General features: G+C 38.0%; 1 protein-coding gene across 1 annotated transcript in view; it reads left to right on the top strand.

Annotated features, from left to right (window-relative positions):
• The window catches only part of sorcs3 (sortilin related VPS10 domain containing receptor 3), a 205,812-nt gene that overhangs the window by 57,558 nt on the left and 120,875 nt on the right, over positions 1-27,379 (top strand). The window contains exon 2 of the mRNA XM_017433896.3: positions 25,869-25,936. Within this exon, the coding sequence (XP_017289385.1) occupies positions 25,869-25,936 (68 nt within the window). The remainder of the gene's footprint in view (positions 1-25,868; positions 25,937-27,379) is intronic.

Genomic DNA, 27,379 nt, shown 5'->3' with positions numbered 1-27,379 from the left:
AGAGTGAAATGTGATGGATGGGGAGGAGAGCAGGGGGGACATATGGAAATGACCTGGCATGAAAGAAGAAAGAAACTGCATGCTTTTGTTTCATCACCCGACCACACACTGACAGTAGTTTGCTTTTTTGTTTCTGCCACAAGGTTTGACAGTATTGCTTGTTCTATTTCCCCTCAATCACGCTCTGCAAGCTTTAATTTCCTGCAACTAGTGAAGACTATAAAATTAATTTAGCAAACGTAAGGAGGCCCTAACATTGATCTAAGTAAGCTCATCAGGATCCATTTATCACGCCTGTAGTGACATCTGCTCTGTCTCCTTAAGCAGCACTGGGTCATGAGGCAGGCTGGGTGGTGCTGCAGTGACAGCAGCTAAAGATCTGGATTGACAAAGTGGATCACCAGCACAGACAGAGTGGCAGCTAAGCATAATTTCCCAATAACTCACTATATTTGGCAACGCCTTAGTCAGCAGAAGTCCCACGGGCAATCAATCCAATCTGGGGAGATTGATCCACTCATTGTGTTTGCATGTGACAGTGAGCAGGTAGGGTGGGGTGGGGGGCATAGAAGACAGAGCTAACAGAGCTAAACACAACGTCTGACTGCTTTTGTTACAGGTGAGGTTTAGTTTTCAGGCAGGTTTATTAGCATCTTATTACTTATCTGGATTCTAACCAAAATGTGCCATACAGTGAAAAACACAAAGATGCTCACAGACCACTTTATTAGAAGCATCTTGCTTGAACCAGGTTGGAGCCCATTTTTTCTGCAGAACTGCTTTTATTGTTTGTCATGCAGTTGCTGTAAATTAGTCCAATGCTCATCCCAAAGGTCCTGGATTGGTTGAGATCTGGTGACTGTGGAGTCCAGTGAATCCAGACTCATCAGACCAGGAAATGGTTTTCCCGTCTCTTATTGCCCAGTGTTGATGAGCTTCTGAGAGTTGTAGTTTTAGATTCCTGTTCTTAGTTTACAGTGTTCTTCTGCTTCAAGGTTCCACATGTTGTGCATTCAGAGATGATGTTCTGCAGACATTGGTTAAAACAAGTGGTTATTTGACTTCTGTTGCTTTTCAATCATTTCCAACCAGTCTGCCTGTTCTGCTCTGACATTAACAAGGCATGTTTTATTTTATTTTTCAGAACATTTGCTTTAAACTCTACAGATGGTTGTGTATGAAAATCCAAGTAAAAAAGCAGCTTCTGAAGAACTTACACCAACAACCTTTGCCACCTTCAAGGTCACCTAAATCCCCATTCTGATGCTCAGTTTGAATTTCAGCAAGTTGTCCTCACCATTTCTAGATACCTGAATGCGTTCAGTTTCTGCCATGTGATTGGCTGATGAGCTATTTGTGTCAACAAGCACATAAACAGGTGGACCTAATAAAGTTTATTGTTTAATAAATAGATTAACTCTGTTCTGCAGAAAAGGATCTTTTAGTTGAGACAAATACTACAACTTAGGCCAGCTTTGACCAGACATGACCTAGAGGAAATAATCCATGTTTTTATCCCAACCCGACTTTTCTACAGCAATGCATTTTATGTTGGGGTCAGTCAGGCCTCCCTTTCACGCCTCCAACATGTTCAAAATGCAGCTGCTCATCTCTTCACTAGAACACATCCATTTGAGCACATTTCAGAAGTCCTGTCTTCACTGCACCACAGAATTGATTTTAAAATTCTCCTGTTGACTTATAAACACCTAAATGATCTCTCCCCCTCTAGCTCTCTGACTCGCTTCAACCTTTTGTTCCTTCGCAGCCCTGAGATCATCTGATCAGCTTCTTTTGGTTGTCCTGAAAACTAGGCTGAAACTCAGGGGAGATCAGAAACTTTAGAACAATCTGCCTTCTGATATAATATTAGACAATATTAAATCTCTTTAAAACTCATTTCTTCTCACTGATATTTACCCCAATGTGAGTTGGTTTAGTCTTTTATTGTTCACTGTTCATTTCTTTTTGTGGTTTTATCTAATCTTATTTTTACCTTTGCTTTTGTCTTAAATTATTATTATTGTACAACACTTTAGTCATAACCAATTTTTTAAATGTGCTTTATAAATAAATTTTCTTTCTAAAGTTTGAATGAGTTTATATTACTGGAAAATTAGTTTTTTACTAGTTTCATCTATAAAGTATTCAGCTAAATGATCCACAGGCAGTGCATGTCAGAGACCTTGTGTTCTTGCTCTGCAGTCCAGCGGTTTTATTTGTTAATCCTGAAGGAAACTACAGCTTTACCTTTGTGTCATAAAGTCTTCACCTGTGTAAGAAGCAGATTTTATATGTTAAGTTACAGTTAACCTGTTTGCTATCATAATAAAATCAGTATTTAGGTTTTGTTGAAAATATAATTTAAATTACTTTAACAGCATTACAAACTAGAGCATTTCTGAAGCCATGTTGAAGGATGTCAGTGCAGCTCCTGCCTGAAACTCCAACATGCATCAGCTTTCTTCACTACAGCCAGCAGGAATTTAGGATCACTATGGACAACATTATGATGTATAAACTGTAAACAAAGAGTGAGGAGAATCAAAAAAACGTGAAACTGCTGCCAGTGACTCAGAGTCACCATGGTTACCACAAACATGCATCTCCTATAAATCATGTTGAAATAATTGCAGAAACATCTGGTCATCAACCATGACAACTTCCATGTTTCTCCAGAGATGGAGGAGGAGATATGACACGTTAAAAGAAAGTCTTTACTTCCTGCTTTAAAGAGAAAGTTCAGCCCTCAGAAACAATAGAAGTCAGTGAGAGTTTGGGTGTGTGACCTCTGACCTCTGACCTCTGAGGGGATTGAAGAGAAAACAATCAGTCCTACAGCAGAGAGACAACCTGGGTGGAAGAAGACAAAAATGGCTATTTTTAATATATAAACTGTTAAAGAACTGCAAAGACTGTAAAAATTAGAGTGTGTTTGTAAAAGATTGTAAAGTTTAGATAACTTAAAGGTTAAAGCATGACATCAACAGACTTCAGCTGAACTATTGTGGTAAAATCTCCAGAAATCTTTCAACTTTAACTGATTGTGTAAAAAGTGTTAAAGATCTCCAAACCCCAGTTCAGTCCAACTTTGTGTGACCCGTTTAAACTCTGACTGATGTTAGAGCTCCAAACAGGGCTGGGTTTTACAGCTCGTTTTAACGGTATGCCATCGTAGTTTATTGGGAATCGTTTCTTTGTTTTTACTGCAACACATCCTGCACACTTCCGGCTCTACACATTCTGTAAAGTTTTTGCCTAAAACTTTGGCATTAAGTGTTTGCAACAACCTTGTCCTTCTGTTAGCACAATATCTCCTGAACCACTGGACAGATTTTGATGAAACTCTCAAAATAATTATTTAATATAACTAATTCACTTTGGGAGTGACCCCAAATAAAGATGGCCACCACAGCTAAATGACATCAGCAAACACAAAAATGTCTCTTACAGATCTTACAGGTATTTAGGTAAAATTTACGTCACAAATGGCAAGTCTGACATCTGTTGCATATCTTAAGATCACAAGGAACGAACATGAGCCTCGAAATTATGATTCTCAAAGAGCATCTGAGACTCACACACTCAGAACAATCTGTGATCGTCACCCTGGTACATCAAAATGTTTAAAAGGACAAAGGAAATCTGCAATCTTCATTTGGAGGTTTGTGCTTCTGAAAAGGCAACCTTCAAAACTTTGGCACAAAAAGCTGCTGAGAGCTTCAGGCTCAACGGAGGCGTTAGGACTGCTCGGCTGCAGAGGTGCTGAGGATGACAGGAGCCAGGATCAACATGCATCGAAAGGCTTGAGCCACCATGATAACGGCTTGCAGCACTTCTAATATAACATTAGTTCATTGTAGAAAATCTCCATTTAAAGTCAAAATGATTTTCTGTAATACTCCTTGTACTATAAAGCAAAAATCACTGCCGATGAGGAAATATAAGAGCAGTGTGGTGGTTGTTATTACCAAACTTTTTGCCAATGTTTTTATTTTTAAAGAAACTTTTATGAAGCTGGCACAATGCTAAAATAAAAAAATGTGTGAAAACTCTTGTGAGAATAGAGGAGTGTATTTTCTGTGTCCAAAGCAAGACAGGCAGGAGTTGGAGGATGCTGGAGCAGATTTACAGGAGTCTTCACAAGTTAAAGCTCGCTGGAGGTTGCCATGTTTGTTGGCTGGCTGAAAGGTCAGACGGACTCGCCAAACAGAGACGGCTGAAATCATTGAAATGCAGCGAGAACTGACAAACACTCCAACAAATAAAAATTTTGGTGTTTTTACAGCTTGTGGAGCACACTCCCATCTCCAGAGGTTATACATGATTATTATGTCAAGAAGGAAAATGGGTATATTCAGCTTTATTTGTACAGCACCACTTCACAAGAAAAAACCTTCTTGAGGTACTTAAGAGGGAGGAAAGTCAACGTAAAGAGGGTTTTGTGTTTTTTGCTTGTATTCAGTGCATCTTTTCTACACCTAAACTCTCAAAGTGAAGGAAATTGTTTTCTTTCTCAGTGGATAATGTGTCTTAGTTGTCTAAAATACCAAGTTTTTTAAAACGTGTCTTTTTTATTTTATTATTTTTGTGTCTTAATCATCCAGGAAAGACTCTATGACTCTCAGGAGGGAGGGGAGTGAAATTAATCTGCATGTGAATTCAGCTTTATAAACAGAGCATCTCATGCAGTTTAAAGTTTGGAACTCTACACTGAAAATACTCCATGGATGGGAATTTAAACTATAGAACAGAAGTCCAGCTGCTTTGATATTAAACCTTTTGGCCTTTTCTTTTAGGCCTGACAGGTCCACATTGTTTTTTAACTTGCACAGAATGTCCATAATTGATATTGTGATGGTTTATTATTGTGGTGGCATCAGACAGGTTTTGCTTTAGGATGCAAAGCAAGAAGCACTTGTTCTTATCATGGTCAGGCCTGCTGGACAAGGAAGGAAGAAGCATAGATATGGTCGAGGTTCGTCTTCCCCTGCATTCTCTCATTCTGCTGAGTGGTATTTCCTCCTCCACAGTGAGGCTAAAACTGATGAAGGCCCAGAAACGTCCCATATAAGAAGTCTTTGGTGTGTACCTTCATCCTGACACAGAGGCGTATGTGATTCGGATCATTGTGGGATTGTGCTGCTGACATAAACAGCTTGGTAAGGCCACAGGACCTGTTGAATATTTGTCTCAAGTCTTATTATCAGTAACTCTGGAAAAAGTTTCTTTTATACTTGCTGCATGGACTTCGGAAAATTCCACTGAAGGACTTTTTTTATTTAATGTTTTTAATGGGCAGCTTGCCATTTTAATTTATCAAGAGTATTATGGATTGTGGGACATCTGCCCATCCAGAAATATGAAGCTTGAAGAATTACTTAATGATAAGCTGATCCTACCTGACTGGACTGCCTGAAAGCATTTCAACACAAAGACTAAGGTGTTTGTTTATCATCCAGTTTCAGTAAACGTGATCATTGCATTAGGAAACAGTTATTTATGATATTTTTAGTTGCTTGGCTCTTTTTTCTTCACATGCACTTGCATTAGAAAGTGCTTTCATCAAAGACTTAGGAAATGCTAAGTAGTGGAGTAATAATAATCCCAACATTCTTATTTTCAGGTTCCCTGACACTAACTCTCAAACAAGTATCATTAACCCGGTTAGTAGTCTTTAATATAATTTGCTACCAAATAGAAAATCTGAATGTTCACACAAAGCACTTCAATGGTTAAAAATGTAGCGACTCCAGATATGGAAAAAACAAATTTCTGTCAGTTTATAGGATTTTAAATCTTGTGAATAAATTCAGACTGCTTCAACGGTACCTGACCAAACTGAAGGTTACAGTTTCATCTTTCCTCAAAGTTTATTCAAATCTTTTCCTCCAAACTAACAAATTAATAACTGGTTCAGCTTTAAGTCTGACAGAGACTCTTCCTCGCAGCACGTAGCTGCAGAGGCTCGGGCTGCAGGCGGGGACATGCCACATGGTCCTAGTGCCTGCTGAGTTTGTGGACTGCTGAGTTCAACAATTTAAAGTGGTGAAGACATCTTCAGTTCAAATTTCACTAAAATCACTAGACAGGATTTTTCTTTGTGTTTGTGAGACAGTTTTTAATTTGACAAGAAATCCTGTGACATTTTTAAAAACTATTTAACCTTTATTTTACCTGGTAAAATGTTTAAGAATTAGTTCTCATCTACAAAAAGGTCGTGGACAAAAAAATCCAGCAATTAAATCGGGACATCAATATGTTAATATAAACCATACATTTTAGTTGTTTTAGATCTCTTTCACCCTTTGCAGGTTACCATGCTGTAAGCACCAGTTCAATGTGATTGCAGGTGTATTTTTTTTTCATAATTTTGTTTCTTCAAATAGTCACCAAGAGTCGCAGCTCAGCAGGATTCAGGCTGGACCGTTTCACTCCAGTTAACACCTTCATGCAGAAGACTAAAATTCAAGTGGATCATGCCACAAAGACCCTCAGAATGAGGGGAGGGAGACTGGTTTGCATGTGAGTTCAGTACACAAAAAAGGAACAACTGTCTTCAGTATAAAAGCTTTGAACTCAGTTTGAATTGAGAACCTATAAACTTCAGCAGTTGCGTTAAAGTAAAACATGAGATTTCAGTCTGAAATGTTTTGCACATTCTTGTAATTTTTTTCTTTAGGTTCTGTTTTTTACAGCATAGGATGGAAACATTCGCCTTAAAAGAGCTAAACGCTGACCTCAGACCAGCTGGCAAGTCATTCTGAGATTTTAAAAGCCTTCAGGACAAAACTTTGTCCCTGCGCTAACAAACTATTAATACCCTCAGTGCATCTGAAATCTGTGTTTCAGAGTAAAGTTGGGCTTTATTCAGATGTAATGTCACACTGTTTGCACTTTGGTTCTGTAAAATATAATTAGAATACGGTTTTATGTTTTGTTCAATTTGCTGTTGCCACTGGACTGAAAAGGCAATTTCCACAGAGATCCTTCTGAAAGCAAACAGCATCTAATACATGAAAGCCAATATTTGATCTGTGTTTGTATAGAAAACACAACGAGAGTAAACAGAAGAGAAATAAAATCAAACTTTTCTTTACATTTTACACAAAGTAGATTTTTTTCCCTGAGTGAGTAAAGTTAAATCGTTGGATCGATTTGATAAGAAACTCTGACGCTGCAGAGAATCTGAGCTCAGTGGCAAGTATCAGAAATAAAAACCAAACATTGATTTTCAGGAGGACTGTTTCACTTCATGGGAAAAAGGACAAACTTCCAAACACAGTATACATTTAAAAAAATGCCATTTTTTTAACTTTCAGCTGCGTCGATTGATTGATTTTCACAATCTACATAAAATCCCGCTTTTTTGGATTTATAGTCCAATGTGCAGTGCTTCCAGGCTCCTCTTACACATAAAGACACAAGGATTCATGGCTGTTCCCAACAGCTATATTAAATGTTTTGTTTGTCTTCTGCTGAACACATAACTCTCGTCTGTTTACCATAGTTCAACCAGCCCCTGTGGGCTGACAGCCAGCCTTTTAGCTCTCATTCCTACACCACTTGGAAAGAAATGGAGTTTTCTCAGGGATTTTTTTCTCCTTTAGATGTGATATTTGTGTTTGGAGGCAGAATTTGTCACCTGAAATGTTATTTTATTTTATTTTCTCATTCCAGGTTTCCTGCTGTAGAGAGCAGGAAATCTGGGTTTTAAAAGAATAATTAAAACTTTTTAAACCATAACAAAGTGAATTAGCCTGCAGCACAATTGACTGTAAAGTTTTGCTTTAGTTTTATATTAATGGTTTCTTGATATGAAACTGAATGGACATATCATCCTAGAACTTTAAAATTTGTCTAACTTTAGTTTAGAAACTGGTTTAAACTGTTGAACAAACATCGATAGCAGCTTCTGATCAGAAGGTACATTCGACCGTCTGTTTGGATGTTAGCTTTTTTATTTTAATTAAGAAATATTTGTTTGTAGATAACCATTGTGTCTTTAAATCATTGCCCTGAAAGTTTACATTTCTGCAAAAGTGCAGTGTGTGCATCAGTTTAGTTAGGAGGAGAAAGAAAATAACTCTTTATACATGAATGCCTTTAATGAACTAAAATTATTAAAGATGCAAATATATAAGGATTGTATCCTCAAAGCTATTTTCCAGTTTTTCTCCCAGTTTGTTTTTTCCCAGTTTTCAGTTTGTAACTCCTTCCACAGCTCTGGAAAACCTAAGACAGCATCCTCGATGGTGTCTGACTGGTGTAAGACTTTTTTTTCTGAAATCAAAAAATGTAAACATTTTATCCACAAAACGATTGTCTCTGCCTGGTTTTATGGCTGCTGCGTTACTTTTCTCTTTTATTCATTAAAGTTTGGTAACAGCAGATGCTGTGCTATGAGTTTTAGTGGCTGTAATCAAACAGCAGCATAGAAAATATTAGCAAATAACCCAAAAATAGGATTTTGAAGTAAAAAGTAAGTAAAGTCAGCCTTTTTGAAGCTCTACAGCTCAAACAGAAAATTGGACTGAACTGTTTTTTTTTAAAGATCTTTAACAGTTTTTACACAATCACAGATTAAATTTAAATATTTCTGAAGATTAAACCACATAATGTTCATCTTTTAAGTCTTGTAAACTTTCCAAAACATTTGCAAACTCTTCTTATTTTTTCAAACTTTGATTTTTCCTCATTTTTGAAAACCCTTTCAGAGATTCTGTACAGATTAAGATCCACTGTTTGTCCAGCTCACGTTTCTGAGAACTTACCAAGGTTTGCTTTCTGGCGTTGGAGCGGTTTTATTATCGGACTTGATGCTGCAGATCAGTTCTGCCTTTCATGAAGTGGATAACTTCAGGACCGACTGATGAGGATTTGTTTCCTTCACCTGTGGTCCGAACCAGTCCTGCTCAGGTTCCTTAAATGATCAAAAAGAGAAAAACAATAAAAAGTTTGAAAAGGAGCAGGAAGAATAAAAGCCTGTTAAAACATCACTTCTTCCCCGTTCTGTGATTCAGACTTTTTATTTAATATCCATCACATTATTACACAGTTGCAGGCATATTTTCATATTTATAAGCTTCTATTTTAATAAAACAGAAAATAGTGTCAATAAATAAACTTCATATTCAGACAGTACATATACTTTATTTTTAAAGTTATTCTAAGTCTTTTTAAATAAAACAGCATTGCACAAGACAAACAAAATAGTTTAGTCATATTTTTTTACTTGGATTTTAATCAGTGGTGGTAATAAAGTAATTATTTGTTTTCTAAATCTATTTATTTAGTTATTTTTATAGGATGCAAAATTGACAGATTCATTCTGCTGCCTGTTTGTTGCTCAGCAGATAAACTGCATTTATCCATAATTTCATTTTCAGGAATCTAATCATTCAATTTCATATTTATACATAATATAGAGCATTTATTTTCTGTCAGTTATTAACATATTGTGCTGTTTTTGTATTTGTTTTGGTTGTTTCTGTTTTTCATTTATTTTCAGTTTGCTTGTTTACACAATAGATATTGAAAAGAAAAGCGGTTATAAACATTGGTTGTCCGTTGTTCTTTTTGGCTGCAAACTGAAGCAGCACATTATTTAATTAGATACAACTAGATTTTCTTCATCTAGCAGGACTTTCTCCTGAGACAGTCTTTCTTTTTTATTTTTCACAAACCCTCCCTGGTTTATCGTTTACTTTTAAGAACAATCTTAGTCCAACCAGTTTAGTCACTTTGCACTACAATCATCATGGGTGCATCATTAAAATCAAAATTCTTTTTAAACTCTTAAAGAAAAGCAGATCAGTTTCTAAATTTAGCTCCGAGGGTTTTTTTCTTTCTTTTTTTCTACAAAAGGACCAAATTCTGCTTTTAATTGAGCACTAAAGTCCTCCAGTGTGCAGCTGAGGTGCCAGACTTTAATTGAGAAGAGATGTCAGCTTCAGGATTGGAAGACTCATCTTCAGTGGTCCTCCGAGTCCGGAGAGAGTCAGCCAAGTCAATGAAAGCCCCGAACTTTCAGACAGCGTGAAAGAAATGAGGGCAGGAGATAGAGATAGGGGGCAGCAAAATATCCAACAGGGGAAAGACTGTTAAAAAAAAAAATAGAGGATGGAGGAATATGTCCTCCTTTAACTGGCAAAGTTTCCGAGCTGCTGAATTGCACCTGATCTGCAGACGGTCTGCTCCTCTGAGTTGGGCCTTTAATCCTCCGAGTTGATGATGAGAGCTCATCCTCAGTGATACACCTGCCCATTGGAGAGACTTAACTGCAAAGCATCATTCCTCCTCTCTAACGCAGTTATTACCTCACTTTTCTATTTACAGTGAAGCACTGCTGGTGCAGATACAAAGAGAACCAGGTGAGGCAGGTTTAATACGGGGCAAGGTGTGTAAAAGATGAACTCTTTGCAAAAAAATCCTGGATAATTCTGTGTTCTGGGAGTTATTCTACAGTCATGGATGAAAATGGCTCCACCTGCAGATTCTGGACATATTAGTTTGTTTCCTGAAGCTTTTCTCTGATGGTGATATATATATATATATATATATATATATATACAGTATATATGAAATATTTTTTTGTGCTTCTCACTCTGAGAACAAAGATGACTCATCTGATTAGAGACTGTTCAGCTTCTTGTTTGTTTCCCTCATAAAAAAGACAGAACATGTAAAGACTGGAACAACAACAACTGATTTTATACAGAAAGAACACAGCCCAGTTGAACAGCAACACATAAGATGGTCAAGAAAACTGAATCTGTTACAATGTGGCTATAAACGGCTCAATCTTTGTCTCGTCTGACCATCTTACTTTTCTCCAGAAGACATTTCTCTTCTCCAAGTGGACAGCTGCAGGTTTTAATTCAGCTTCTGGAACAGGAGCTTCTTTTTTGGTCGTTTCAGTCCGTGGTGCTGTGAAACTGGCCTCACTGTGGACAGAGACACTGCTGCTCCACCAGACATCAATATTGGTCAAATACCAGCTGCATTCAATCATGATCACTAACACGAAGGTAAGCTTTGCTTTTTTTTTTTTTTTTTTAAGTCAACAGACCTTCTAGAACCTTCAGCCCCACTTTACAGATTTACGTGACTGTATGGATATATTTGAGCCTGATTTTGAAAAAATATTCAATAAAATAAAAGAAAGTCATTGAAGTTGTATGTTATATAATCATTCTACCTGTAAAAGGAATAATTCAAATAAATAAATCATTAAAAGCACCAAACTCATCTGATACGCTACCCAATAATTGTGAATCTTCTGACCAAGACTGTATTTAAAAACATAAAGTTGGGTAATAAAATCCACCTGGTTAGAGCTTTAAAATAGTAAAAGTACTGAGTAAAGAGAGATTATTACTGCTTTTGATGACCCAAGTCTCTAATGTGTAGTTTCTTTTCTTTTCTTTAAATCTGTGATAGTAGAACATTAATAATCTTTACACAGAATGTGGATATGACATGTAATGCAGTGTTACACACAACTCTGCACCAGCTGTTGATTAATAATCTCTTGTTAAATTGGTTTTGGTAGCTCCTCTTCTATGAATAAATCATGTATTTTTACTCTGCTATAAAGCAAATCTAATCTAATCTCAGCTTGATGAAAGTGATTGGTTTATATGTTAAACAGGTTACACTGAACAAATAATCGCACAGAGAAACAGTCAGTTAAAGAGCCAAATAAAGCCGGTGTGAGGCGTCTGCAGCAGCTCGCTGCTCCTCCCTCTTGTTTCCCTTGATAAACAACTCATGTCTCATGTTGTTATTCTTACAAAATTTCATTATAGATTGTGATCATTTTTCATCTTTTGGGTCCATTCACCATCATATGAGTGTTTGCAGTCCATTTTGATCAGTTTGCTGGTTTTATCAGAAACATTCTGAGTTTGGCAGAAACGAGCACATCGGCTCATCTCTCCTCTCTGCTTCTCCGCTCAGCTGAATAAGTGAAAAGTGTTGGTCAAAATTAGCGATTGAGCCAATACAATCAGGCTTTTATCTCTTTTCTCCAAGGCTGTTGGATGACCTTTTCTTCCTCTAATTGGTTTATGGAGAGCCTCTTGCAGCTGCACTGAAGCTTGGCTGGATATATAACGCCTGCTTGAAAAGTCTTTTTTTTCCATTCTCTCATGTGATAAAACCAAATCATTCAATGTCATGCATGAGTTAAAATTGCTTTTTTGTCGTTGACAGTGGAAAGAAGTGAAAATTAATTGTGTCTAATTGATTGGACTTGTGAAAACTGATTTTGCTCAGAGAGTTTAAGATCAAGTGACTCCTTCAGGCAGGTTTAGATAAATTATCAGGTCATAATTTAGATTTAACCAGGTAAACCAACTTTTGGCAGGTTTTAAAATGTCTAAAAATCTAATTGGATCAACAATATCTATCAGTTCTGACCAGCAGTGTGTTTCACAGCTTACCAGAAATGTTCTGAAGAAACCACTGAAGGAGCCAGCTGTCCGTAAATCTGAAGCTGGGGACAAACTACACGACTTTCAGAGTCTTACAGGTTTTAAAAAGACTTGGAGCTCACTCTAACAGACGGGTTGCAGCAGATTTTTGGTTGATGAATGAAAGACGGGATCACACACTTAACTGACGAGGTTATCACACCAACCAAAGCTAATTGAACACATCAAACTCTTCCAAGGCAGACATTTTAAAGGGTAAACAAACATGGTGGACAATCTGCCCTCTGTTCCTGTCGTCCGCACGGTTATCTGCTCAGAAATAAAAAGGTTTGGCTCAAGTCGAGGAGGAGTCGACATCTGCAGTGTGGACTCTACGGTTGTTTTGATATTCCCGCTTCTGACTCTATTTCCTGCGTCCTGTCCTCTCTCTGTCACTGGTTGTTGGGAACACGTGTTTGGAGTTGGGTCGGTAATCAGGTCACACTAACTGGCTGCGTCCAGATTCAGCTCCAGAACTTCAAACATGTTTGTTTGACTGCAGCCCGGGTAGGCTCGGGTCGGCTCGGGTCGGCTCGGGTCTGTTCCCCTCACACACAAACAGATTTTTGTGCCAACTGATGCCAGCTTCTGTACACTGGCGCAGCCTTTCCTCAGCTGGGAACTGTCGGCCATGATGACAGAAGATCCGACTGAGTCAAAATAGGTGATTCTCACCATGAAGCTACAAAGTATTTAAGTTCAAATAAAAGGTATTCATAATGTTTCAAATAATAAAACAACTCTTTGCATTAGATCTTAAACAAACTCGTTTTTGTCCTAAAGTCTGAGTGGATCCGCCCTCTGAGGGTTTTAAGTGGTTTGGTTGACTTGTCTCTGAGATGACCTGCAGTTACTGAATCAGGCAGCAGCAAAGTGGAGCTCAGTGGGAGGTGAATGTTCCCCTGCATGGAATCTGGCCTTAATGACAGTCTTTTATTACCTTTCTGTCTGAATGTAGCTACAGGTACCTTATGATAATAAAATCAACAGAATCCTCAAAAATCTTTACTGCTTTTAAATGTTTTGTTTTATTTTTCTGTTTGGGATCACTGTGCAAGTTTAATCCAACCATGTTTTATTGATTTATTTATCTGTTTGTCTTTTTTTAAAGAATAAACATTTTAGTCAAACATACGTTCAAAGAAACCATATCTGCAGATCCACATGCATGACACAGAAAGGTACAACAATACTGATACTATCATTAAACCAATGATCACACAGACTTCAGCTGACTGAAAAGTTCAGACGACAGTTCACACATGCAAACGTTGGCCATTTTATCATCTTAGATTATTTCACAGGAACTCTTTAGAGAAGAAAGTTGATGGAAGTTTGAGTTTCAAGCAGGAGCTGCTTTGGTATCCTTCAACATTTCTGCAGTTTTATCTATCCCATAAAGTTTGTTCACAGTTCAAAAGAAGACTTATCTGGCCTCAAATGATTCCCCAAACACGGCTGAGGAGCCAGGTGGAAGCATGATGGATGGAGCGCAGCGCAGCATCAGCACCACCCTGAAGTGTCCGTTAAACCTGCACAGATGTCATCGTCAGCAGCTGCTGAGCCATCAGCGAGCAGCCCGGTACCGACGGATCAAGTGCTTGGTGGAACACGTAATGTCCCTGATAGGACAACTTACTGCAGTTTTATTACATCCAGCTGACTTCTGAGGCTTTTAATGAGTCTGCAGCATCTATCTGGGCGCACCTGCAGACCTACAGATGAGATGTCATCAGTCACCGAGCGGTTCTCTCCTCACTTCCTCCCTCGTCCAACCCCATCAGTGAGAACCACGAGGAGTCAGAAGACGGTGTCAGAGCGGAAGAAAAAAAATGTAATTAAGAGTTTAAGATTGGAGCCTGGTGTTAATCAGCTGTCCTGCTGCCTTCATATCGTGTCACCTTTTGAGACGATTTGCTGCGACACATGAATGGGCCTGCGGTGAAAGCTCTCCGCTCCCGCTGCCACCAGACTGGAACGCATTACCGGAGAGAAATTGTTGAAGAAGAAAAGTAGAATAATGTGAAAATGAAATTGACAGCCTCATGCTAATTGCTGTCGCTCGTTTAAAGAATGAAAAGCAATATGTCCCTTTAATCAGGACTGATGTATCTGTGCTTATTCAGACTTAGTGTAGCAGAAGAAGACTGTTGCTTGTGTTTAAAGATGTGCAGACTTACAACTGTCCAGGTGATTAACACTTTCTGATAATTAAAGCCCAAAGTCTTGATTGTGATAAATGAGCACACTGTGTCTTGGTTTAAACTCTGTTTTTTTAAAAAGAGTAAATGTTCGGCAGTCACAAAGCTTTGGCAGAAGACATTTCCCACACCAAGTCTGACTCCTTCCACTTGTAAATTTATTTTTCACACTAATTTGCAAAAAAAGTGACCATTTTCCTTTTTCTGCCCCCAAAAAGTCCTACACAGAATATATTTCACAGCTGGGAGTCTGTCACTTGTGAGTTACAGACCATCAGGCAGCCTGGTTCCCTCTGGCAAGAAGCACAAAATGCTTCAGTCAGGTAAAAACTTTCTCATTTCTTTTCATTTTCCTTCAGTTGCTATTTTTTTAAACCAAACTTTAAATTGACATTTTCCACTTAAAAAATACCAACCAATTCTTCAGCACCTGCTGCGTGGTTGGCTGAAAACTGCGCACAATGAGTTTTTAGTTTTTATTTTTAAACTACAATAATCTGTACAGTAAAGTATAGCTTATTCACTCCACAAGTTGTTCACTGTGTCAAGGTGAGAAAACTGCTGCATTGTGAGTGTTTGATAAAGATAAGGCTGTGAATGGGTGAATCACAACAACCTGACCTATTGTAGTGAGAGTAGGGAGCAGGTGGAAGAGATTCCAAAGAGGTGGAGAATAAGGGACATTTTAGAAAGTTTTAGGAAACATGGACCTCGGCCTAATCCTTCCATCAGTTGGAAAAATGAGGAAAAAAGATTTAGTTTTAGTTGTTCAAATGAACTTTAAATTTAAGTTTTGTATTTATGAGAAAAATAAAACTTTCATTAAATAAAAATGGGACTTTTAAATGCCAGACAGATAAATGTAACCAAAAACCAGAGCTGTCTCTACCTGTGACAAAATACTGTAGCTTCTTCATTTATTGAGAAAAATAAAAGCTTTTAATAAGCTTTTTTATAAAGAAAAACATTCAGTGACCTTTGTGATTTTCTTGCTCTTTGACTGAACACAGATGTACTAATATTATAGGAGCGTTCAGATGAAAAAAACCCTGTTTTTACTCAGAACTCACTACTTTTATGTACAAAGATAAATGTTCACTTTAAATATCTGGATATTTACACAGTCTGGATAAGAAGTTTTAAAAGTGAATGAAGGATTGTGGATGTCTCTTTAACTGAGTGATAATCAAGATACCAGGATGATCTCAGGATGTTTTCAGATAGTCCTGGCTTGATTTCCTCTTTGACATTTAAACATTTACAGTCAACAGAAACATCATTTAATGAAGGTGGTAAACATATATTTTTTCAAGTTTTAGCAGCTCATAAATGTTAAAAAGCAACAAAAATAACAGTTTAACTAAGCTGCCAAGATGTCAAGGTTCCTCTCTTAGACCTGCTGCCTCCGTGACCCGACCACAGGTAAGCACTAAAGATGGATGGATGGATGGATGGATGGATGGATGGATGGATGGATGGATGGATGGATGGATGGATGGATGGATGGATGGATGGAGGGATGGATGCATGCATGCATGGATGGATGGATGGATGGATGGATGGATGGATGGATGGATGGATGGATGGATGGAAGGATGGAAGGATGGATGGATGAATAGATGGATGGATGGATGGATGGATGGATGGATGGATGGATGGATGTAAAGCTGTGGTTGATCATCAGAAAGTCCAATTTGACCCTGCAGACCGCGTGCTCGTCCTTTAGAACGATTGTGTTTTGACCCAAACTAACATCTGTGGTGAGTGTGCATTTGTGTGTGTGTGTGTGTGTGTGTGTGTGTGTCTTAAACAAACTCTTGCAGCATTTCATCTGTTTGACTGTCCTGAAGTCTGATTGGATCAACCCTCCAGAGGTTATCTAAGTGTTTGGCTGACTTGTTTTTGACTTTGACAGGTCATTCAAACGGAGGAAATGCTACAAGAATTTGTTTAAGACCCCCCACCCACCTCCCTCCACACACACACACACACACACCCACACACACACACACACACACAGAATGTGAAAATTAGCACTCAGCACATACATTACTTTAGGTCAAAGTATTCAAACTATAAAGTGACAGTACAATATTTCATCATTTCCTATCTGGCAACCCTGAGTACTTTAAGTAATGAAGGCTTTTCCATGTTGGTCTGACCAGAGCTCTGCTCAGAGTCTGGACTTCATTTCACTGAGACAGGACAGAAACTTTGGTTGGACATTTAGCCAACGTATAAAATAACATCTTTTGTTTACAGTTTATTAACAATTAAATTTTTATTATAACGTTACATTGATTTTAACCCTAACCAATATAACACAGAATATACTGTATAAATTAACTTTCAAAACATCAACAGTAAAAAATCTGTGTTAAAACTATATTTTATTGTAATCCTATTAGATTTATTATACTCATCTGAAATAAAAATATTTTTTGGTATAATCATTTCTCCTGAGACTTCTGTCTCGAATCATCAGTCTGGGCGATTTCTTGGCAAACATTTTTTATTTTATTTGAATAAATAGAAACAGCCTGTGTTGGACAGGATCTGAGCTCAAACTCTGCCGCTCTACATTTTTCAACACGAGCTTTGACCTGCTTCCAAGAGCTCTGTTAACTAATTAGTGAACATGTAGAGCTGCCATTTTTTAAACACTTCCCTCAGAGAAATCCAGAGTGTTTGAACATATTCCAGACTGTCACTGTGGGCTCCCACTACATGAACCCTCCAACGTATTTTATGATAAGATGGAAAAATAAAGAAAAATCAGATGCTGGAACAAAGGAATCTGCACTGCTTTTCTGTTCTTTTTTAAGCCGTAGATATATTCTTATAGTTTTTGTGCTACAGGACGTCTTTGATGTCTGCTCAGTCTGAATCTTTGATTTTTCTATCCGTCGTCTCCTTCATGTTCTGATGGAGTTAAGTCTGAGAGTCTGCACCGTGATAAGCTCCAACCCCTAGGTGCAACCTTTATGGCCAAGCGGTTAATGTTTGCCTCACTTGACTTCCTCGTGATCTGCTCTGAGACAGATGCATCATGGGAAAAAGGAAAAAAAGAAACAGTAATCGTTGGTGTCCCTGGTGAAAATGATAAGTAATGGAGTTGAAGTTGTTCTCTCCTCAGATAAACACTTTAAAGACGATAATTTTTCCAGTGCCAGTTTAACACGACAGTGACTCCTTTTAGAATCTGCAGATATTTATTTTATAACCTAATTCATTTTTGGACAAACATCTGTGGCATGTTTCATTTTAGATTTCCTTTTTATTGTAAGGAATGACAAAAAAAAGCTTCAAAACCACAGCCTGAGTTTGAGGATCTCCAGCCAGTTCTTATATTTATTGTCCACTGACAAATTAAGAGCAGTGATGGTTTTGTGTGTGTATAGGCATGTGTTAATTTGTCTGTTAGCAAAATATCTCATGAACCACTGAACAATTACTAGATTTACATTTACAACTGATTAACTTTTGGAGCCAATCTGATTCAAGATGGCTGCCACAGAAAAGCAATCTTAGGAGACAGAAATGTCTGCATCTCAGTAACATTTACAGATACGGAGTGAAGATTTAGCATGGTAGTAGCTGATAGTCATCCATAGCAAATACTGTAACTGCTACTAGAACATGTGAAATATCGCAGCTAATCAGCTCTCATTTCTCAGCATAAGATGGTCTTGTAAAACTTTGAACGGCGAAGGGCAACGTGCATTTTTTCATGGATGAATCATGTTTTATCTCATGCCCTGCATCTCGTGGTCTGAGTCCAGGCTGGCAGGGAAAGCAGAGCAGCTGAGCATCTTGGAGATTGTGGGTCTGTTTCTGCATTCTTGTGTCATCCTCATCGGACTACGTTTGTCCTGAAATGATAAATCCTCTCTGAAGACAGATTTTCAGAAACTTTGGATCTGGAGTGGCTGAAGTTCTGTTTGCAGCTGCTGCTCAGACACTGGTTGTTATGGTAACTTCTCCATCTTTAAGTATTTGAAGCTAAGGGGAGGATACTACATGTTCAAAAACATTTCAAACTTTTCTGAGCGGGGGGGGGGAGGGGGAAGGCAAGTTTATTTGTATTTGAAAGGTTACGTGATGCAGCAGATGATCTCACTCCCAGCATCAACGTCAGCTGACCTTCTCCTCACAACAGAGTTTGGGCTTCAGCAGGTAACTCAGGATCAGTTTTATAAAACAGGCCAATGAAAAGTTTATTACCACAATGATATGTTACATAGAAGCTGGGGATGAATAATAAAATTTCACAAAGCTACAATTTATTTTCTACAACAGTAATTAAATTATGACATAACGAAGATTTGTTTGCACCGTTGTCTTTGATTTGATTCCATCTCTTAGTGACAAAACACAAAGATGCTGATTTAATTATCATTTTCTGCAAATTTGTCCAGTGGTTTATGAGATATTTTGCTAACAGACAGACAGGCAACAACATTATCGCCCTTTATTTGCCTTCATCCAGCAGGTAAAAATGTGACAAGTTGTTACAATCACCTCAAGGGGCTGTTATTTTAAGAACACATTAATATAACAATAAACTTTCAGAATGGACACTGACTGCATTACTTTTCTGTTGCTGAGAAAAACAAACACTACATTAAAAGTGGTTACACTTAGGCATTCAATGTGCAAATGACAAAATCAATGCCTAAATTGATCTATAAGGCAGCAAGAAGAGGAGGAAGAGGCAGACAGACAAGTTAGAGATGATGAGAGGCAGGGAGACGTGTTGGAGAGAGGGGGGAGGTAAGGAGCAGCAGATGGGGCACATTACAAGGAAAATATGAGAAACTACAGAGAGAATAGAGATAAGAGGTATGAGCAAAATGAAGGGAGAGCGGAGCACGGGGAAAAGGGAGAAGACAAGCCCAGATAAACAGAGATAAAGGGCTTTTAGCTGCAAGGAAAACACAAAGATGTGGCAGGTGGGAGAGAAGAGCAGTGGAACAAAGGAATGGCATCCACATGAAGGCTGCGAGGAATGAGACGAGGCATACGCACAAGGAAACGTGAGTCAGATAGTGAGAGCTGCGAGGAAGAGGAGCTCCTGATGTCTGAGGAGGAGGAAGGGGGGCGGTAGGGTGCTGCAGACCCGTCCCTGATCTGGCCTTGATGGGGCGATATCTCCACAGACGGCATTTAACAATTTCTTTTCATCTGCTGACGGCCTTCATTCCTGGAGTTGTACATACATTTAATTTATGCAGAACATTCAGAGCATCAGCTGAAACCTCATGTTTTTCATCTTTTTGCTGTAATTGTATGATGTTAGTTAAGAATCACTCGTGTCCCAAGGCTACCTAAGCCTTTTTTTGTCTTTGTACTGTTTTTTATGTGAGCATAATAATGGATTTGGGTGCTGTTCCGTGCACCTTTGATGTAAATGCCTGACACATTACCCTTCTCTACACAGCTTGAAGCGAAGACACAGAGTATGACACCAGTTCTCCAAGTGCATTATTTTTCCTCCACTCAAACCCCCTCACAATTTTTTGTGTTGACATTAAGACTTGACATTGTTGCTTCTGCAGAAAAGCATGTAGAGAGTGTTCAACGATTTCTGCAGCTGTGATAAACATCAAAACCTTTTTACTTTCCCATGCATTAGAGATGTGAGTTTTAAGCAAAAGCATCATTCAAATTTATAGATAATTATTCAATTTTACATTTAATACTCACTATCCATACATCCCCTCCCCTCTTCGACTACCACCCACTGCTCCAAACCTCAGACCAACTTGCAGCTATTCATGTTTCTCACAATGCATGCTTATTTTGTCCTTGGCTTCTGCAGGGCTAATTAAAATAACACAACAAAAGTCAGCACAACCACAAACTATTTGAAAGCAGAGAAAGCTTATTTTACAAGTGCTAATCTCAGCTGCCACTAACAGTTGCAGGTTTAATTGTAAGGCAAGTTTTATCTAGATGGTATTTACTTCTCCCGTATGGTCTGAGACTGTGTTCCAGCACAAACAATCATGTTTTTGGCAAGGTTATGCTTAGGTTCCAGGAAAGAGGATTTGTAATTCCAACCAGGTGTCCTAATGCAGAAATGTGTTTAAGTGGCATGTCCATATTTATTTTAATTTTATGAAGAATGTCCACCTGGGACAGACTGTCCTAGGACATTGAATAAAACATGTTTTGTGCCAAGTTATCTGTCTGTGTAGAACGAGTTATACAACAGAATGATGTGCAATTTCAGTTTAAATATTACCTGATTCTTACTCCATTTTGTAGTCAGGGTTGTTTCATAGAAAGCAGTTAGACTTCTTCAGTCTTTAATCCTGAATCTTAGGTGCTATCTCTCTCTCTCTTACTTCCTCCCTCTAATATAAGCTCTGTTTTACAATTCATGCAGTTATTTCAAATTATCTTACTGTTTATTTATCCACTTAACAATATGTCAGTGAATGCTTCCATTGTCTCCTCCAGTCATGGCAAATTGCAAAAAGCATGGAGTGTTTTTCAGACTTGCTGTCAGTCGGTGACTTTGTTGCCACCAGTTGACATTGTGTCACACAAACAGCTCTCACCATTTGATAAAGTAATTGCTCTGTTGTTGACACACCACAGAGGGGGAGGGAAGCTTAATCACTTCTAGATAATGATCAGTTCCAGCTGCCATTTTGATGTGCAGTGTCTTGATGTTTGCAGACTACTAAAAGCTTGTTTTAGCCGTGTGAGTATCAATACTTGAGTAGCATGACATGTACAAAGAAACAGAGAGCTTTTTGCACAGAGAGCTTTTTGTTTGGAAGCCAGCGTGCAAAGCAAACATCTTTGAAAGTATTGGAGCCCAAATACAAAAGTGTCAAAATGGAGTTTGATGTTAGAAAACTACAGAATGAATATATATATATATATATATATATATATATATATATATATATTTGTTATTTTCTACTCTCTTGTTAACAATGAGGCACAATGATAATGCCACATGGCTACAGGATCTAAGATCTGAACAGGATCAGGTGGATATAGAAAATTGATGGATGGAGGTGTGTTTGGTTAGGATGACTGCATCTAGAATTTGACTCGGAAGAAAATGCATATTTGTTAAACTTAGAAGACGATTGGTCTTGGAGGCCCTGTAAGGTAGTGGGGTCCTCTTAGTCTATCTTTGATTTGTGTCAGTTTTTGTTAACCAAATCAAAGTCATTGAGTGCTGGGTTTCATTTAACGACCCCACTATCCTTGTTCTGGTTTACCAAACATCAAAGGAGACACCTTTTTACAATTAAACTAATAATCTGAAGAAAAAAAAATAGCTGAGAAGTTTTTCATCCAAAGGACTGATTAGTATGGGATGAAATAAAGCAATAATAAAAACTGGGTTTGGCATCATGACTTGGTTTTTGAGTAGAGGACGTTTCTCAATGCTCATGTTTTTTGCAAACTTAGTTAATTGCTGAGTCTAGTGTGAGTCCAGTGTGACAGTTTTTATTCTATAATTTAAAGTCAAGAAGGGATTCTAAAGGGAGAGAGCTCACTGAGGATACCACATCCAAACATTTTCCAACTCCAGTTTGTCCTCCCATACCAGGTGAATAAATATCATAGAGTTTGTGAACAAGCATGTAAGAAAATCAGCACGAAGCTTTTATTGAGTCTGAGGCTTAATACATTAAACATTCTATGAAAAGAGGCCTTTATTGTTGTCTGAAAAGATGTTTGAGTCTTTTTAGAAGCATTTGAAAGGGCTCTTGTTTCAGCTGGTGTCCAATGTGAATTTTAAATTCAAACTGTCATGAGGGAATGAAACGACTCATGTCTGTGTGTCACCTCCCTCCTAACAGAGGCAAACACACATCTCTGACAGCACAAAGCTACCATGAGCTCACACTAACACACACACTTTCTGTGAGATCCAGTCATTTCCAGAGCAGCAAGCAAAAAGTGCACTTCCAACAAAACTCACATTTCCAGTTTTACTGTTGGTTGCAGCCAAATAGCAAGAATCCATTTCTTCTTCTTTAGCTTTGCCCCGTCCCTGGCAATGCAGTCATTCTCGGCTGAAACCATATGTTCATGGTCTTAGCTGAAGGGTCTCTCTGGCATGTGGCACATCTTCCCACAAGTACCATCATGGGTCCTTCTGAGCAGCAGGCTAGTTCAGAGGGCTCGTGCAGAAATCGAGCCTCGGCGAGAGGTGGAAAGTCTGCGAGCTGAAAAATTTGATGAGGGCAAGAGGTTGAGAATGCCAAGACATCGGCTGTTTCAAGTTTTATTTAGTTCTCGTCCAGCACGATTGCTGCCTTCTGTCGGAGAAGTGCGGGGCCACACTCCCTGCACCCCCTCCTTCAGCCAAGTGACTCAATTCAAGCCTGTCAGGTTGCTTTAAACAAGTAGAAGCTTGTTGCAGAGAAGGAGATGCTAACAGCAGCCATGGCGGCTAATGACGAGGACAAGCTGTCGTTTAGTCTGAGAAGGAAAATAGTTCAGCCAGAACTCAACACGCAGACTGATGGGTAAAAATAACACGTTTGTTAGGAAAAGCAGACTTGCAAACAGAAGGAGGGTAAGACAACTGTCTATGTTTATAAAATGTCCACAAAATCCTGGTTGTAATGTCAAATAAAAACAGATTGGGCTATAAGCTTTGTGTTTTTTTCCCTTTACTGATATCAAAAAAACATTTATTATATCTGTATACTCAAACTGATGTGATGGTTGATGTGTCAAAAGACAAAAGCTTTTCATATACAGCATGTTGGCAGACATTAGTGCAATTTGTATGCAAATTTCCCACACTGTACGTATGACAGACATGCTATAAATACAAAGTTATTAAACTGCAATTAAAGGTTGACCGTTTTGATTCTGCAACTAGTCTGAAATGGTTGAGATACAGGCTTTAAGGTTTTGGATGTTTTAGTTGCATTTATGTCTGTAGCCTATAAATAGTAGTGTTTGTGTGTGAAAACATACTTTTCAAACAGAAAATAAAAAACAAATAAACAACAATACTTAGTTTTCAGATTATTTATGTGTACAAGACAGACACAGAGACACTGTTGTCTTCTTGCACACGGCCATCATCACTTTGTGCTGAAAACAACTTTATTTTTAATTTGATTAGTTTTGTCCTGAATCTATAGGTACTACTTTTTAGGTTTTAAAGTTTTCACCCTCCCCAAAAGGCTCAGAAGTTGGTAATGTTGTTTCTGACCCGGTGTGATGTTTTACAGCGTGTTGGATGTTTTACGTTCACATCTGGACTTTTATAAATTCAGAGAACAAAAAGTCAAGATGTTTGATATGCTGTTTGATATTTAACATTGAACACATTGCTGGGGTGTTTGTGTCCAAAATACACATAATATCTTGAATTTTTAACAATAATGCAAGTGATTGGTAAAAACAAAAATCCTACTGGTTGTCGAACTTCTGACCCAAATATTCTCATCTCAGCTCAGAGTTCTGACATTCAACATTTAGTTTTATTTTATTCCTTTGAAGTGAGCGAGGTGAATCTTAGGGTTTGAACTTCCCTTCTAGTCTGAGTTGATGTGTTGCCTTCCATGTTTCCCATTGCTGAGGATCACAGCTGATAACTCATCCTGTTATGACCTTCATGTGATTTGCTCTGAGAACTTGTACAGAACCTTCCCTGCCATCCCTCCAAAATCACAGAGAGCAAAGATTTGAGCAGAGTTCACTGAAGTGAGGGCAGTAAAGTGCTTCAGCAAGGAAAATAAAAGGAGCTGGGTTTGAAAGTGACATAAGCACAGATCTAATTATGCAAAGCTCAGCCTCCCAACATGCTAATTCATCACTCCCTCTCCCTCGCAGTGCTTTTCTAACTGCTGTTGAGACAAAATTCAATTTAGTCTAAAAGGTATTTCGTTGCAGGCAGTAATGAGTATGTACTTTTTGGAGGGACAAATACGTTGCAGGTTTGGAGATTCCAATAAAAGGCAATTAATTGCAATCTTGTGGTTTGCAGGTTATTAATGTGTGAGCTAATAAATCATGGCCTTGAAAGAGATTAAAATGAATGTTATCAAAGTAGAGTTCCTCTCTGACATGTTTGATTTCCACGAGATGTCCTGGTGTTAGCATGATGGGATGTCATCTCATTTCCATGCAGGGGTCTTTACTCATCTGAGATGTTTTAGAGATTTATCTTTACAGGAATGCGTCACAATCATGATTACTTGTTTCCTTTTAGCAAATTAAAACTCTAAACTGCTTCAAAATGTCTGAACCAACCCATCTTTAACCTCCTTTTCACTAAAATCCACATTAAACTGGAACTTCTTGACCCTCTTGGATGAAATTTCTCCGATAAAGTCCTGTGCAACTGAAGAGAGCAGCTGGACTTGTTTTTTTATTTATATCGATTATTGTTTTATTTTAAGGCATTTTAATAGTAACTGTAGCTTTTTAGCTTGTAACTTTGTACATTTGTAATGATGTGTCATCTTAACCAGGTCTCCCTTGAAAAAGAAACAGTAGTAGATTAAATAAATAAATTTAGGTAGCTGTCAAATGCTAAAACTTAAAATGTTACCACAGAATACCAAGAGTCACTCACATGTGGTAAAAGTTATTAGTCCCAAATAAAGAATTTTAATTCCCTTTTTTTAAAACCAACTTTAGTTTGAAAGCACAGTCAGACCAAAGTTTAATCCTTCATGCAAAGGTAGAATATTTTTTTACGATTTAAAAAGTATTCTTTTGTTTCATTAAACAACAATAGTTAGTCTCCTAGAATAACAGATTATCATTTGTCATCTAGTAAATAATAAATCTTTACTTTTTATTGGCTGGTTTGCTTTTTTTAAAAACAAAAACAAGTTTCGAGTCATTAGCACACAAAAGCCTTTCAGCTGTGATGAAAATAAAAAAGATTCCCCGACTGCAGCTTGACTTGGTTTAGTCATTTAACTTTTTTCTGTTGTTTAGTTGATTTTAACTTCACAATCTGTTTGGCTATTTTTAGCTTATGTTCTCATATTTTCAGCCTTTTTGCTCATTTTATTGTCTCTTCTGATCCTTTTCATTTTAACAACTCAGATTCAGGTTTCTCTAGTTATAAATGCTTTAATGAAGATTCTGGTAAAGATCTGTGATGTGATATAGTATTGTATGAAGTCAGTGGCTTCTTACTTTGATAAAAAAGATTGTAACTTTATTTTTCTTGTCCTCACAGGTGATCCTGATTCTTACCAAACTGTACGACTTTCACATCGGCAGCGTCACTGAGAGTACTCTCTGGAGGTGAGTACAAAGAGATTTTCAGTGTTGTTCACAAAATTCTTGTTGATTTAAAAATGTAACTTTTCAGGAATTAATCAGTTGATAGGTGAAAGCAAACAAGGTGGTTCATTCGCTCATTCAGCTCTGAACCCGTTTCCTCCTTCCGTGTTGTGAACGGTGTTCTGATGGCATCTTCCTTCAGTCAGGGCACTCAGGTGTGAGGATGCTGCTGCTACTTTCTTTGCTCTTGTTCTGGGAAATTATCTGATGTGCTTATCATCCTCACCATTGCTGGAGATAAAGTAAACACACAGCCGTGATACAAAGAGTACGCTTGTAAAAGACGGAAGATACATCAGCAGAAGGAGGGCTAACACATCCCTGATGAGTTGAAACCACATGTAACCCATTTTCAAATCTGGATTCTGTAACACAAACACACACTTATATTTGTCTGACTCTTACGAAGCTGGCAGCACATGACAGGGATGCTGTGGCCGAGAAAAATATAGAAAAACAACAAAACTATGAAGAGCAAGGTGTTTGTTCCTTCCTTCTTGTATTGTTTTCTCAAATTTGACACCAATGGAAACATGGTTATACAAATATTGTATTTGCAAAATTGTCAACAGGTTTTTATTTGTGGAATTAGAAAAATACTAATTGCTTAAAGAATGTTTTGAACAAGGTTTTAAGAAAAAAAAATGTTTCCTCAAACTACCAAGTTGATGCTGATTTATGCAACATTAAAAGTAGAAAATGAGTTATTCTATTTGAATATGACCAAAGCACAACTTTGGTAGGACAACCTGCACAACATAAAGTCTGTCTTCCTATATTGCTAAAGCCAACTGCTGCCAAAATGATTAGCATCTAGAAGAGTGGTGTCCAATCCTTGTCTTGGAGGACCACTGTCCTGCAGGTTTTAGATGTTTCTCTGTTGTGACTCACCTGATTTGAATGACTGAGTGATTAACAGGCGTCTGCAGAACTTAAAGACCTGTTGAAGAGCAGAGAAACATCTGTAACATGCATAATAGTGGCCCTCCAGGATTGGACACCACTGAACTAGGACATTGACAACTTGTCCTAAGGGAAAGTTAAGAATGCTGGAGCAAACCCAGCAAAGTTTCCTCTAAAATGATTCTTATAAATGTGCAGCATCATATTTGTAATGTGAGCTGAACTTAAAAACAACAGAATAGTTTGAAGATATCAGATATTGTCATGTTTGTATTTAAATACACTTGTTCCCTGTTTCATCACTGGTTTCCTGCTTGGTTAGGTTTAGTAAACAGAACTTGAGAGTTATGAGAAGGCTGCACTGCTTCAGAGACAATCATTCAGCAGTTTGGACAAGATTCACTCTGTTTACAGGATATCATTAAAATCTGCAATCAAACCTTTTCATTTTTGGATTTGTGATGCCAAAAAATTGGAACTGGACTTTGTTACAGTGAGAAA

The sequence above is a fragment of the Kryptolebias marmoratus genome, linkage group LG3, assembly GCF_001649575.2.
Source record: "Kryptolebias marmoratus isolate JLee-2015 linkage group LG3, ASM164957v2, whole genome shotgun sequence".
Taxonomy (NCBI): domain Eukaryota; kingdom Metazoa; phylum Chordata; class Actinopteri; order Cyprinodontiformes; family Rivulidae; genus Kryptolebias; species Kryptolebias marmoratus.
The sequence above is the reverse complement of the archived record's forward strand: the minus strand, read 5'-3'. Positions and strand labels throughout refer to the sequence as shown.